Below are 15,989 nucleotides of genomic sequence, written 5' to 3' on the forward strand. Positions count from 1 at the left end.
GCAACATATGTTCCCATCCAGACGACGTCTCTTTCAGAGAAGACCTTGCATTTTCCAACATGACAATGCCAAACCACATACTGCATCAATTACAGCATCATGGCTGCGTAGAAGAAGGGTCCGGGTACTGAACTGGCCAGCCTGCAGTCCAGATCTTTCACCCACAGAAAACATTTGGCGCATCATAAAACGGAAGATACGACAAAAAAGACCTAAGACAGTTGAGCAACTAGAATCCTACATTAGACAAGAATGGGTTAATATTCCTATCCCTAAACTTGAGTAACTTGTCTACTCAGACGTTTACAGACTGTTGTAAAGAGAAAAGGGGATGCCTCACAGTGGTAAACATGGCCTTGTCCCAACTTTTTTGAGATGTGTTGTCATGAAATTTAAAATCACCTAATTTTTCTCTTTAAATGATACATTTTCTCAGTTTAAACATTTGATATGTCATCTATGTTCTATTCTGAATAAAATATGGAATTTTGAAACTTCCACACCATTGCATTCTGTTTTTATTTACAATTTGTACTTTGTCCCAACTTTTTTGGAATCGGGGTTGTATATAACATAAAAGCTCTGGGCAAGTGAAATTGTTTTTTGGGCATGTATGTTTTGGGTGCTGCTTGCCATTGGGCAAGTAAGATTGGGAGATTTTTTTCAAGGATTGCTGTAGACAATGTTTCAGCAGCTTTCAGTTAACGGTAGGTCTGTACTTTGGTTGTTCCTGAAAACTGAACCAATTTCCACGCAGCTGACAGTTTAGCTTTTCTTCCAGCAAATTGGCTTGGCAGAGTGGACACATCTCTCAATAACTTGTACTTGCATACAGTTGAATTGTAGTTTGAATCTGCAATTGTTTAGAAATTGCTCCAAGATACATTCTTGAGTTGTGTAACTCCTTTGATCCTTTTTCACAGATTTGTACTGAGCTCCTTTATACTGTGTGTTGGTCAATCAAATGAGTGCTGTCAAACAAACACTTTTGTTTAACCGTAAGTGCTAAAGAAGGCAACTGGACTTGCTTGAAATTCTTGAAGAGGTTTCACCTCTCATCCGAAAGGCTTCTTCAGTTCTGTCTGACTAGTGGGGAGTTCCAGGTATTTATCCTCTAGTGGGCCAAAAACAAACCTACAGTAAGGGGAGTCGTTGAGGTCACATGGGTCATTGACACTCTCATACTGTCGATGTTAGGGTCCCTGGAGGCTGGGTGTGAACAGTATTAGCAGCCTAGAGGGTCGTTAGGGTGATCTGTGGGTCGTTGGCTCTCTCTGCCATCATGTGAGTCATTGAAGTCAGCAGAGTCTTTATGTGGATGTGTATTCAGTTTTCTCGGAAGTGTTCCAAGGACTGCATTGTATGTGGCTGATAAGTGGTGTCTCAGGCCCTGTCCACACGGCAACGGATTCAGGTGAATCCGATACAATTGTTTATCGTTTCGGCCTGGTGTCCACACGGCACCGGCGTTTTGGGTGCCCCAAAACGCAATCTTTTGATAACGGGTTCCAGAGTGGAAAGATCTGGCAACGGTGCCGTTGTGAAGTCGTCTGGATGAGTAGAACGGATTTGTTTACGATGACGTCACAACCACGTGCTTCACGCTGGGTAGAAGTGTAACGAACTCGATGCGAGTTGTCAACAAATCCTATAACTTGGTTCATGAAACGTGCTTACAAAAATATTTTCACTGTGAATATTTATTGTGTAATGGTGCAAAGTGAAAGAGAGAGAGAGAATAGCCCTTAGGGCAGAGTCAATCCCACCAGCAAAAATAGGGAAAAAAAGGAGCGATCTCACCTCTTCAGATGTTGGTTTAAGTCCTACAATACATTCCTCAAAAAGGGCGTAGAAGAACAAATTAATCCATCAACGTGTAGCATTCAATTTATTCCAGACCATTAAAGACGCCGCCTTCCGCGTAGACTCATACGTCATCCTCGCCGCCATATTGGATGGGTCAAAGCGGAGAATAAAGATGCCTCATTCATGTGCTGCGTTTAACTGTACCAACAGGTTTACCGTCCAAACGAGATCACATGGGATTACCTTTCACAGGTGAGACTGGAAAAATACTTTTCATTGTATTTGGTCATTATAATGTAATTTTACGAACAGATTTTTCTGACTTTGTGGCTAATTTGAAGTCTCGCGCATAATAGTTTATGCGCATGCGTCCTTACTTCTTCTATTGTTCTGGTGTCTCCGAAGGGACCGTCTTACAGCGCTCCTAGACGTGTGGCATGTGTATTGCATCGTTTTCAGCAAGCGTTGCGTTGCCGTATGGACCTGATATTTTACTGATCATTGCCCATTTGGACGCAATATTTTTTTAAATAACATCTCGTTGTCGTGTGGACATCCACACGAGAGGGAAATTGTAACAAATTGTCTGTCAACATTGAAAAAGATAGAAGTAATTTTCTTCTGCCCTGGACAGTCTTTGGCTTTCTTCTGCTTCGTGCCGCGGGATGACATCTTTAAATGCCCAAGTGTCAACAAAAACAACTCGCGAACTACTTCTGTCAAAAGCTCCCGTGCCGGTGGGTGAAAGGTCATTCAGTCTCAAGAAATCTCGCTCTACAAGTCAGCCGACCTTGTATGTAACCCATATCAAATCTCGCGAGAGCAGCCGCGACAAGTAAACAACTAAACAACATGGCGCCTCAGTCTGGAAAACGCCAATTCGGATTGTTTTTGCACCGTCTGGCGGTGTATCTACTATGATTGTAGTATTTTTGGAGCAATTATAACGTATTTGATGATCAGACACATTGTCACGTAGTGTTGCTGGGATGTTTTCACGGAGTCGGTAAGGGGGCGCACGCCGAGAGTAAGAGGGCGCAGCGCCCCTGTTCCCCCGTTTAGACGAAAGCCTGATATAAGTGTGTGTGTGTGTGTGTGTAATATCGAGTTGATTTAAGACAAATTTTACATCCATTAGTAGTATTACAGTACCATGTCAGTATAAACTTTGTAATATAATGAACTGGTATGTAGGCTTGTTACATTTCGTGTTTATGATAAATAGGACAATTTATAGGCCAGTAATAATCATATGTTTGCAGCCTTGTACCGAGCGATATTAAGTGTACATTACAATGTAAACGTACACTCAGCGGTTCCAGTTAGGCATTCTCCAGAGATTGTTTACACGATGTTTTGGTTTCCAAAAACAAACTTAAACACGATTGTTTATTTAAACAACTTACCACTTATAAAATGATCGGAGCAGACTTTGCGGTGTTTGGAAGGCTGATAATCCTTGCGGTTGATTCTCGCAAGCCATAGATTTCTCCTTTGTATGCTGAGTTTCTTTGTTTGCTCGCCTTCGTGCTCCCGTACAGTGGGAATTCCACAAAAGCTCCGCTTGACTTCATCATCTGACCTATTACGACAGCCGTGAATACAACAGGTGTGCACCATTGCTAGCTTTAAATAGCCTGCTTGGGTTCTTTTGAAGACTTTGTACTCGCGCGTTACAATGTGTGCTCAGTGACCCGTACGGTAAGCTTGACCCACAAGATGGCTGCCACTAGGGAATCCCCGACTCTGTGACATCATGTGAAAACTATGTATTCCTCACTGCATTGAATTGCATACATTGAACAGAGGAGGTGGTCTGAGACACCACTTATCAGCCACATACAGTGCAGTGATCAGGAATGATGCCTTGTGGATATCTTGTATCATTTTTGCACTGTGTATAACTAAGTATTGACAGAGAAACAACCTTACATCTTTTCCATTCAGGTTTCAAATGTGTGATAACATTCATGAGGAGTTTCTTGCTCCGGAGGAGCCTTTTCAAATGCTCTTGCAGCAGGGAAACCTCAGTGAAGATGGCACACTGGATGTTAGTGACTTTGGCTGTCGGATGTCCTCCTGTCATCGGACAGACCCTCTGCTCCGCTTCCACAGCAACAGGTATAACAAATACGTAAATTTAACACCTTGTCTTGTAATCAAGATAACTCGACATGTATTAAAGATATTCTGTTGCTTATACAAATTATTTCTGCTCTGATGGTGGATGTGCAGTTGCTCCAACAAAACACACAGTATAAATTCAAAATGAGCCCCCTGAATGAAAACCTTTATGGAAGGAATGTAATGGTACAGTCCAGTCACAATTCAGTTTGAGTCACAATTTTGTGATTCATGATTCAATTTGATTCTCAGAAAATTTTGAACAAAATTTGAATGAAGAAAAATTTTTGACAGAAAATACTCCCCCCCCCCCCCCGAATCATGCAAACAATGCAAAAACAATGTGCACTTTTGTCTGTATAAAATTAAATAAATCAAAGAATTTCTGTGAGATGTTTAATATTGTAAACAGAATGTACTACAGGCTCATCATATTTTTTAAATATTTTAAATTTTCCCCAAAAATTGATTGAATAAACAGTGTCTGACCTGGGGAAAATGATTGAAACGTACAGATAGACCCTTTGCACTGACGTCACACTTGCGTTCGTAACCATTGGGGACAAGCGAACTTTGTTTACATACTGAAGACAAGTGATACTGAAGATGTCCGATGTCTGTAGTTCAAAGAAAACTACAGCTAAAAAAGCTTTACTACTAGATTACTTGGATAATCTAAGTCAGAAAGAGGCAAAGGATAGATATACGTGGAAATTAGAGTTTAATAGTGGTTATGATCCGTACAAAATTCCTCAAAATGATTGGTGACTATGTAGATTTGTGGCCTAGCGTTACCTACATAGACGTTGGAACATACCTTATCACTGCATTTTCTGTTTTAATAAAAAAAAAAAACTTATCGTTTGCTGGAAGAGAAGAGCAGGGAGGATTGAGAATTGAGCGGCTGTGGCTTGTTTCAAATTTGTAGCGTGCTAGTAGCCACAGCAAAGACGTGTACAAAAAGCCCCAAAATGCCAACTTACCCAGGCATAAACAATACAGGATTTATCTTGTTGTGTCTTGATCCCCAGATCTTTAACCAGCCTTAGATGAAAAGTTGTATGCCTCCATGCTCTTCCAGGTTTTCATCTGTTTGTCCATGTAGAACAATGTTTACAGCACCTGGTAGTTTGAGATGTCGGGAAACTCAATAGATGGATCATTTTATGAATAATTAGAAAAATCCTTCTTTACTAGTGTGGAAGGACCTATCCCATCACAAAGAGCAACTTTCTTGAAGGTATCTTGACTGGGCATTGGCCTCTAAACTGTGAAAATAGTCGGAGATGGTTTCACTAGCTCTTTGCATAACAGTCGAATCAGTTTGCCTGACCACCACTTCATTCACCAGAAGTAAACTTGCAAGCAAAAGTCATGTGACTGAATACAGCCTCTATTCTATTCCAGTTTAACCACTCGCAAAGAATGACCAAAAAAAACTTTAACTCTGTGGATTGTGAGTGGAAAAAAAAGATGGCAAGATCATGGTTGCACACTGTGACTGTATGGCAGGCCTTGGAGAGAGCTGTTCTCACATAGCATCGTTGTTGTGGGTTATCGAAGTTAGAGTGAAACAAAGGGATTCACTGACAGTAAAAGATTAAAAAGGTGTACTGGGTTCTTCCTACTGCTGTGGGGGGAAAAAATCTCCTACTCCCAGATTAAAGATATTTCCTTTCTAAAGAAATGTGGCAGATCACAGAATCCAGGGACACATGTCTGCCCGGGGGCATTTTGAGTTATTGACAGATTCAGAAAGTACAGTTTCTAAGCTTTCCAATGATGCCTTCCATGTGGAGATCTGACAATATTTGAAGAATGTGTGGCTTTTTGAAAGTGTATACCTCTTAAAACAGAAAAGGGAGAAAATCGCCCTCAAAGTTTTCCATCTCAGCTACTCTGGGTGCAGGGCGGGCACATAATGGTGCTCATTTGCATGACATTAAGGAAAGCCCTACCCCCTACTAGCTAGCATGATACTACTTTCATGTAAACAAAGATCACGTCAATTTTCCTTCCATGCAAAGTATGCCCAACACAATTATGAAGTACAAAAATAAGTCCTAAAGTATACTTTAACGTTTTGTGGTTGAAAAATTACTCACACCGTAAGAAAGAAAGAAAGATAGCACGATGATGACACAACTAACACAACACTAGTTTCATGTAAAGGCTCGGTCACAACCGGCCGTATGGTACCGTGCTCCTACGGCCGGTCTACATGCAAAAAACGCAAGAAATGCACGGAGGGCGCGCATGAAACGCACGAGAGCGCACGTGTGATGTGCTGATTTTCGAGCCGCAGACCGGCCGCAGGGGTTCTTTGTCATGTCAAACAAACTCTACGGGCGCTTACGTTTTTTTCAGGTTGCAAGACAAACTTATGACCAACGCGCGTCTTTCTCCATGAAAAAAAAAAAGCAGCGATTTGGGGAAACGCCAAAAATCACACGGCCAAAAAATCGTACGTCCGGTTGTGACCTAGGCTTAACCAAAGCACAACACTCTCCGTTACATGCAAAAATAACCACACAGCCTTAGATTAATAAACTTACCCCATCAGAAAGAGAAACGGCGCCTTGCACACACCAATGCCTCCGATGGAATGTAATCCTAGAACGGTCCATGTATAATCCGATCATTCAAGTATTCCATTCAATCTGGAAAACGAGGTTGCGGTTTTTTTTGCTAGAAATGGTTATCTCCGATGTAAATACCGTGTGTCTGTTTGCTTCGCGGTTTTCAGCTCCTCTGCGCTCTGTTTAGTAACTCATTCCATAGTGAAATTACATGCCTGTATGCAGTTAAGTAGCCATGCGCTCAGCTCGTATCATACAGCTGATTCGCGAAAAAAAAACCCAAAAGACTTAAATCATCATGTGAATGGCCCATATGGTAATTTACCCACACCCCCCAGCAGGCTACAGTCCTGACAAAAACGAGACAATTTGCAACAAAAAATGTATGCTTTTCCAACAAAATCTATTATCTGAAATACTGATTGCATTCTTCAAGATCTCAACTTGCACATGATGGAAAAAAACAAAAATCACAAATTTCGGAAAAAAAAAATGCTTCTTTTGCGATTATCTCGGATTTGTTTCGGCCGACATGTGTCCCTGGATTCGGTGAGGGGTCACAAATGCCCATGTCAAGTTCCTGAGCCACAATCAGAGGTTCAGGAGAAAGTTCCAGGGAGACGGTAATACCATTTATCTTCTCTATTTGAACAATTGGAGCAATCAAAAACAGTGCAAAGATGAACCATATTTAAGACCGATTAAACCTTGCTTATAGGAAAGATGGTGTCTGGTTGTCCCCCAGGAGAAATTATCATGTGATGCATGATGTCATGCGTAAGAGGTCTATAGCAGTGTTTGAGGTGTCATTTTAACTTGAAATGATGCTTTTAAAGTTAGCTAAAATGCTTTCATTTTTGGGCGGTGTAAATTTTACTGGCACGGAGCTGGTGTCATTTGAAAGCAACTGAAGAGTTCGTTTTAACTGTTACAGCGTTGTTGTATACCTGTATAAATGTGTGCTAGTCATTGGGATTTGGAGCTATTGGGCCCAGCGTGCGCTCGCGCCCTCTCTCTTTCTTTCTTTTCTGGATTGGAAAGACTCTGACCTCTGCTGCTCAAACAGTGCAATTACTTTAGATGAATAATAATAGAATGCTGACTTCCGAGATGTGGATTACATGTTGCCATGAAGCACATCGTGAAATTTTTGCGTCACGTCACCTCCCCTGGACCAACAACACCGCATCACTGGCCAAGAAAGCCCAACAGCGCCTCTACTTCCTGCGCAAACTGAAGCACGCCAGTGCCCCACCACCCATCATGACTACGTTCTACAGAGGGACCATTGAGAGCATCCTCTCCAGCTGCATCACTGTATGGGGCGGGAGCTGCACTGACCACAACAGGAAAGCCCTGCAGCTATAGTGAACACAGCTGGGAAGATCATCAATGCACCCCTCCCCTCCCTGCAAGACATATACACCACCCGCCTCACCCGCAAAGCTCTCACAATCGTGAGAGATGAGACTCACCCAGCACACAATCTGTTTAGCCTCCTGCCCTATGGTCCAGAACCACCAGACTCGCCAACAGCTTCATCCACCAGGCCGTCAGGATGCTGAACTCCCTCCCCTCTCTCCCATCACTGACAGTTCCACCCACCAGACAGCCAAGAAGTTAGGATCTTGCTCCCCCCCCCATGGGAAAGACTTTGACTCAGGACCCCCCCCCCCCCCCCCCCCCCCCCCCAACACACACACACGGAAAGACTCTGACTCTGATCAGCTCAGGTGGCTCGGGCATCTCTTTCGGATGTCTCCTGGACGCCTCCCTAGGGAGGTGTTCCAGGCATGTCCCCCCAGGAGGAGGCCCCGGGGAAGACCCAGGACACGCTGGAGGGACTATGTCTCTCGGCTGGCCTGGGAACGCCTCGGTGTTCTTCCCGAGGAGCTGGCTGGGGTGTCTGGGGAAAGGGAAGTTTGGGCTTCCATGCTCAGAGTGCTGCCTCCGCGACCCGGCTCTGGATAAGCGGATCGAGACGAGATGAGTATGCCCATATAAAAATACAATAAAAGCATTAGGTATTACGGAGCAGTGGGACTTTGTCATTTCCCCTGAACTGTGGGACTTTTATCATATTTTTTTCCCCTCAAATTCCACAGGTATAATGGCAGAATAGCAGAAAGTCTCATGTTCCCATCTACCAGGCCTGGCTTCCGGGCAAAATCGTTTTCTCGCCCTGGCTGCCATGGCTTTTTACCTTTTTTTTTTTTTTTTTCTTCTCTTCCTGACTTCAACATTGATTTCAAAGTAATTTACTGCTTGGCACCTGTTAGTCACTACTCGCTCCTGAAATCCTGATGGCACCTCTCTAGAAGACCCACAGTGAAACTGTACCCCCAGGAGGGGGCGATCAGCTGCCCCAAGCCTGTTGAGAGCGCTTCTCGTCGGCCACCGCCAGATGACTGAACACCCTGGTCCATCCGCTATGCCATTAAAAAAAAAAACAACAACAACCACCCATGCCCATGGTAAAACAGAGGAGTGGGACTTTGTTTTTTTTTTTTCTGAACTGTGGGACTTTGTTTTGTGTTTTTTTTTTTTTTTTTTTTTTTCTGAATCGTACTTCCAGGAAGCAGGTGATCGGCTGCTGAGAGCACTCGTCGTCGACCATGTCTGGAAGGCCGAACACCCTGGTCTGTCCACTACACCGTAAAAAAAAAAAAATCCACAGCTCCAGCCTGCTTTAAGACATTCCTAACTCAGCCACTGGAGGTCCCAGCGAAGCCAAATTTCACAGGCACCCATGGTTTTCCCCAAAGCGTTTTAGCGTATCGGGCCCGATACGCTTGCTCTGCTTGCCGATACGCTTAGTCGCTTTAGTTAAAAGCGGTCTTTTTTTCCAATGTTTGTGTTGATTCTGTCAAAGTAATATGTCCGCGTGGTATGATGTAAACAAACTGTAATCTGTTGGTTATGTCAAGATCACGTGTTCAAACCGTCCAATAAAAATATTGAAAGAAAACATCAGACATCCTGGAATTTTCCGATTCATTATAAGCGATCTCATTGGCTGCCGATGTTGTCCCCCACCAGACAGACAAGGCCGACTGATTTTAATCGCAAAAGTTTGACCTAGTCTATTATCATTATAGCTTCGATCAAAGATTGGTTGACTAAACGTCAACAAACCCACGTGAGTGATGGCGCACAAAACCAGACAACTGTCACGACAACGAAAACGTCAATTTTGATCACAGCGACTGGCTCAAAAAGCACTCGCTGGACAATTTGATCCACATCAGCATGGATGACAGCAAGATGGACTATGAGAGGGCTGCCCAACATTGGGCCAAGCAAAAGCCAAGGAGAATTAATCTGCTTTAAAGGAGTAGAAAATTGAATTCATTATTTTGGGTTTGCAGAAAGATTACGTACTTATAAACACACTCACGAAGTGAAGTTGTCCAAATGTATAGCATAATTTCAAATAATAATCATAAGCATTTCTAGCAGTGTGATGTCACTGGGATCCATTTAACAAAAGAAGGTTCTGGATTATTCTTTTGTTAAAGGGTCACAGTGACCTCACACTGCCAAATATGCTTATCATTATTATTCGAAATTATGCTACATTTGACAACACATTCATGAAGAGAATTTAATAAGTACATAATCTTTCTGCAAACTTAAATGTATGAATTAAGTTTTCCTTTAAATGTTTTAATCTTAATCTAGTCCATTTAATAAAGTGCCAAAATTTAAACTTTTATAATATGCAGTTGCCTTATACTGAAAAGTATCTTAGTTATACATATATTATGGTAATTGCATCAGAAACATTCTAAATCATTACAGTTATAGTAATACAGCAACTTATTTTAAGGTGGCAGTTCTTAGGTTCAGATCCCTTTGTGATCAGCAGGAGGCATGATAATCGATTCTCTTCATTGGATTGCATAAGATGGAGCAAACCACTGTTCATATTTTCATGCACATTTTTGTTACAACACTACTTGATCATAGATAATTAAGGAATCCCCGTAGATTTTCAATCTATCATATACCTAAGCAATCTATAACAAAACAGTTTAACTTGCATGTTGAACTTTTAAAGGAACAGTCCACCGTACTTCCATAATGAAATATGCTCTTATCTGAATTGAGACGAGCTGCTCCGTACCTCTCCGAGCTTTGCGCGACCTCCCAGTCAGTCAGACGCGCTGTCACTCCTGTTAGCAATGTAGCTAGGCTCAGCATGGCCAATGGTATTTTTTGGGGCTGTAGTTAGATGCGACCAAACTCTTCCACGTTTTTCCTGTTTACATAGGTTTATATGACCAGTGATATGAAAAAAGTTCAGTTACACAAATTGAAACGTAGCTATTTTCTATGCTATGGAAAGTCCGCACTATAATGACAGGCATACTAACACCTTCTGCATGCTTCGACAGCGCATTGATATCTGAGCTCCGTATCAATGCGCTGTCGAAGCGCGCAGAAGGTGTTAGTACGCCTGTCATTATAGTGCGGACTTTCCATAGCATAGAAAATCGCTATGTTTCAATTTGTGTAACTGAACTTGTTTCATATCACTGGTCATATAAACCTATGTAAACAGGAAAAACGTGGAAGAGTTTGGTCGCATCTAACTACAGCCCCAAAAAATACCATTGGCCATGCTGAGCCTAGCTACATTGCTAACAGGAGTGACAGCGCGTCTGACTGCATCTGACTGACTGGGAGGTCGCGCAAAGCTCGGAGAGGTACGGAGCAGCTCGTCTCAATTCAGATAAGAAGTACGGTGGACTGTTCCTTTTAAGGTGAAATTTCAAATATGTATACATTAATACTATTTAGGTCAGAAATCATTCAGTGCGTTTACATGCACATAGAGAAAATCGAATTTCTGCCGTAGCTCGACTGAAATCGAAGTTCTAAATGCCATGGAAACACCTTAGCTCGGCTGAAATCGAACCGAACTGGATTTCTCGTAATCGAGCTACGCGACCTAGATTATGCGATTGTGGCTGAGCTACTTAGTGCATGTAAACCCTATCAAGCTACGTAGTCAAGCTACTTACTTCAGCACTGCCCCTTCCGGAAGTGACGAGTGTACGAGAGTGACGATGGTGTACAGAATGTTCAGCAAGTGCTGAGCTGCTTCGTTGTTGTCCATCTTCTCTCTCTCGATGTTGCTGTCCTCGTCGTCGTTCTTCTTGTGAACACGGAACTGATAACTTTGTTTATACTCTTGAATAGCTCTTCTTCATGACGACAACCGGAAGTGTACCAACACAATGGGGCGTGTAGCGCCACCTGTGGCTCGGGTGCACAATGTACCTCACACAAAAGCTCGATTTCCTTGTGTGCATGTAGGATTGGATTTCTCTGGCACCCCTGCTTGGGACCCTTAGCTCGATTACCGACAGTAGCTCGATTTGGATGTGCATGTAAACGCACTGAGTGAAATACTGGTAAAATCTATCCTATAATCATGTATCTAAAACCTCTGAGACCCTGAAAATGCACCTGAGGGCATCTATTTTCAAAAAATTTTCCGGGGGGCCTTGCTTTCGTGTCGTTGGTGCTCAATTGTCTGTGTCAAGTCAAGTTTATTTGTATAGCACTTTTAACAGTAAACATTGTCGCAAAGCAGCTTTACAGAATTTGAACGACTTAAAACATGAGAATTTTATCCCTAATCTATCCCCAATGAGCAAGCCTGTGGCGATGGTGGCAAGGAAAAACTCCCTCAGATGACATGAGGAAGAAACCTCAAGAGAAACCAGACTCAAAAGGGAACCCATCCTCATTTGTCATGCCAGAATTTAGGGCTTTAATTTTTTTCTGGGGAAAACACTGGGCACCTCCCTCTACCCCAGCCCTTTCGAAACAGCATGGGCACGGCCCGGTAGGGCGGTGCCTCGGCCCATTATGCGCCACCCAGCAATTTAAGTTTTAATTTGATCCACAGCTCCAGCCGGCTTTTAAACGTTCATAACTCGGACACCGAAAGTCACAGCGAAGTCAAATTTTGCAGGCGTTTCTAGACAGAAATCACCGTCAGATGCAGTCAAATACATAGCTGAACAATGCTTGTTATTTCTTGCTAACGTTACAATGATGGACAGTTTTTAGCTTACATTTTTAGGTTAAAAATCTGGCCGCCCTTGTGTTCATGCCTTGAAGGGCCGGATGTAAATGACTGCTTGTACATGCATGCCGCTGATTCTTCCAGGTGCTTATAAAGTGGAGATTCGCCTAAGAATGAAGGGCGAACGTTAGGCCTTCATAGTGCACAGAAATGATATTCGTTTGTGAAATAAGCCTATTGCAGTGCAAAAGATATTCACAATAATTAAAAATATTTCCAAATGAACTATAGAGTAGCTGGTGCATAACTGCAACATTGTTTCCTAAAACAGTCACACAGTTCTGACATTCTGGGGCCAGTTGCGAACGTTATGATGGTGGACCGAATCCATGAAACGTTCGCAAATTGAATAATGCATTGAATTGGGCTAGTGGGACTATTTATTTATTTATTTATTTATTTATTTATTTGTCTGTGTAGGATACATTTTGGGGAATAAATTTTTTTTATTGAAACAAGTACAAAATAAAAAACAAGTATGCTTTAGCTGCTGGGTAAATTTTATTTTCTGGGATATTTTCTTTGAAATACAGAGGACTAGACATTTATTGTAGGCTTTTCAAGAAAACTCATTTGATAACACTTTCTGTGGAATCTGCCATGTTGCTTTTGAAGTATTTTATTAATTATTGGGCATTATTGAGAAATGTTGGGCAACTAAGAGTAAATGTGGCAGATTTAACACTTGTGGATTTTTTTTTTTTTTTTTGCCTTTGAATGTTCAGAGGAGTGTAAATATGTTAATATCCAAAAAGTGACGTTCATGTTCAGAGTCCTAGTATTAAGCCAATCAAAAGTTTGTGTATGTATTATTTTCTTTTGTAGGTGTTAAGTATATTTTGAGTCACGTTTAAATGCATTCCCTATGCCTTTTTGGTTTAGATGGAACCTAACCTCATGTGGCACCAGCGTGGCAAGTTCAGAATGCAGTGAGGAACTCTTTTCTTCTGTGTCTGTGGGCGACCTGGATGACTGCTTCTCCCTCCTGGATGATCAGGAGCTCACGTCTTTTGATTTCTTCCCAGAAGGCAGCGTCTGCAGTGATGTATCGTCTTCCATCAGCACATACTGGGACTGGTCTGACAGTGAGTTTGAGTGGCAGGTAAGGCTCACCAGAGGGACAAACCGAAAATTTGCTTTTACCTAGCATGTCTGACAGAAGTAGAGCTCTCCATGTAGTCCCATAGGATATTCATATTTTGAGGCTCTGAAGATAAGGGACCTTTATCATATTAACCAAGCTGAATTCTAAGTCCAGTTAGATCTGGGCGATATTGCAAAAATATATATTTGATTTCCATCTCAAATTTTTATGAATGATTCTCTCTCTTTTTAAAATTTATTTAAAGTTCTTACCCTGCCAATGAAAACAGGACACAGTTTAGTTCAAATACAAGTCAAGTTTATTTATATAGCACGTGCCATATGACGGGCATAGACACTCTGTGCTTCAAATTAAAAAGTAAAAGTATATAACAAATGCATGGCATGATAAAACATTACAAATAAGATAAAAAACATAAAAGATGAAAAGACAATAATACTGTTTCTAAAATTAAGGTTCACTCACTAGCCACACACTCTAAATCTAGTCCAAAGCTTGTAAAAAGATTTTTAGTCTGTTTTTAAAAGAAGATGCTGTTTTCGCAGACCTTAGTTCCTGTGGTAGGGAGTTCTAGAGAGTGGGACCACAATGACTGAAGGCACCATATGCTCATTTAATGTTTATTCTAGGTATAGTGAGAAGACTTTTATTGAGGCTCTAAGGGATCTAGCTGATGTGTATTGAGTGAGTGAGAATGAGTAATATAGGAAGGCACTAAGCCTTTCATAGATTAAAAAAAAAACAATAGGAAGTATTTTTAAACTAAATTTATTTGTTTAACTGGGAGCCAGTGAAGAGAAGTTAAGATAGGAATAATGTGTTTAAAACTTTGTTTTAGTTAATATTCTGGCTGCTGCATTCTGGATAAGCTGGAGTTTATTTAACAACTGTTTTGCCACTCTGGCAAAAAGTGCATTACAGCAATCTAGCCTACTAGGAATAAAAGCATGAACCAGCTTTTCAGAGTCTTGCAAAGAAAAGAAACATCCAACCTTAAGCGTATTTCTAAGGTGATAAAGGCAGTTTTGGAGATATTAGATATGGGTCATTCCACATCAAATCAACCGGGGCCCGCGCACTTAGGTCTCAAATTCTGAAAAAATCACCAGATGTACCCATGTTACCTCGGAGAAACACTGTAAATTTATTTGAATGTAAGATGTATACTTTCCATGTTACAGCCAGTTTTACTGGGGGAGAGGGGGTGTCGATTCTGTTCAGACTCCTTTTTTTTTTTTTTTTGTCAAAGTTCACAAGCCCATAGCTCAAGAATTAAACCATGTAGGAGGCTCAAATTTTGCATGCTGGTACATAAATAGGCATAGTATGTAGCAAAACTGTCATTTTGGGTCTGGATGATCCTGCATGGTCATAGCACTCCCTCAAAGATGATCAAAATTTTATTGGAGTTTTTGGCTGTGCTCTGTTTAGGCCTTCAGAAGACACATTTTTACCCAACATAGGCTCTTGATTTTTTTTTTTCCCTTATTGAGATAAGTAGAAAAAAAATACTCAAAAAAAAGCAATAAACAAAAAGGAAACTCTATCAGTGTTTGAACAGAAGACCTCACAAGTCTGACAAATCATTTTGGATGTCATTTTCAGAGCACCGTAACACCTTGTGGGAATGTGCACAGATTTTTTTTTTTTTTGTATTGTTTTCTTCATTCTCCATGAACCCTTCTTTTTAAAAACACCAATTTGACTTGTCTTATGTGAATCTTTCATTTTTATTTTCCACTCTGAATATGGACAAAATGCACTTTTTCCCAATGATGACAAACATCAAAACTGAAAGAAAAAACATCAGAAATAAGTAATCAGAGGCACATTAAGCACAAAACAAACATGGTACTTCATTTTACATCATGCTCATAACAATTAATCATAACTAGCCTCATTTCTGCTTCATTTGAAGTGCAGAGTGTAGACAGGGTCTCCGCGGATCCTTAAAAAGTCTTAAAAAGTCTTATTTTTAATATGTGTTTTTTAAGGTCTTAAAAAGCATTATATTTCGCTATTTTTTGAGCTATGGTATTAAATTTCACATGGGAGGTATTAAATTTCATCCGGGTAGCCTACGGTAAATGAAAAAAAAAACATATGTCTGGATTTTTTTTTTCCGCGCTAACGTTATTTATTCAACCAGCGTCGTTTGTTATCAAGATGCTGAACAAGTAGCACAAGAGCCGTTGTGTGTCTAGCACTAGTTCTAATAGCACAGGAACCACGCCACTGGGGGCAGTGTGTTCTTTTATCCATGTAGTAGACAGTG

The 15,989-nt window shown here is 41.3% G+C and overlaps 1 protein-coding gene across 2 annotated transcripts in view; it reads left to right on the forward strand.

Moving 5' to 3' along the window:
- Positions 1-15,989, forward strand: part of fam199x (family with sequence similarity 199, X-linked) — a 67,431-nt gene that overhangs the window by 19,045 nt on the left and 32,397 nt on the right. The window contains exons 2-4 of one of the 2 annotated variants that reach the window (XM_060927640.1): positions 3,754-3,927; positions 13,492-13,538; positions 13,635-13,711. In XM_060927640.1, coding sequence (XP_060783623.1) covers positions 3,761-3,927; positions 13,492-13,538; positions 13,635-13,711 — 291 coding nt within the window. In that variant the 5' untranslated portion in view covers positions 3,754-3,760. Of the gene's footprint in view, positions 1-3,753; positions 3,928-13,491; positions 13,712-15,989 lie in introns of both variants that reach the window. The other variant, XM_060927638.1, reaches the window with a different exon arrangement.

This window comes from Neoarius graeffei, chromosome 8 (genome assembly GCF_027579695.1).
Source record: "Neoarius graeffei isolate fNeoGra1 chromosome 8, fNeoGra1.pri, whole genome shotgun sequence".
Classification (NCBI taxonomy): Eukaryota; Metazoa; Chordata; class Actinopteri; order Siluriformes; family Ariidae; genus Neoarius; species Neoarius graeffei.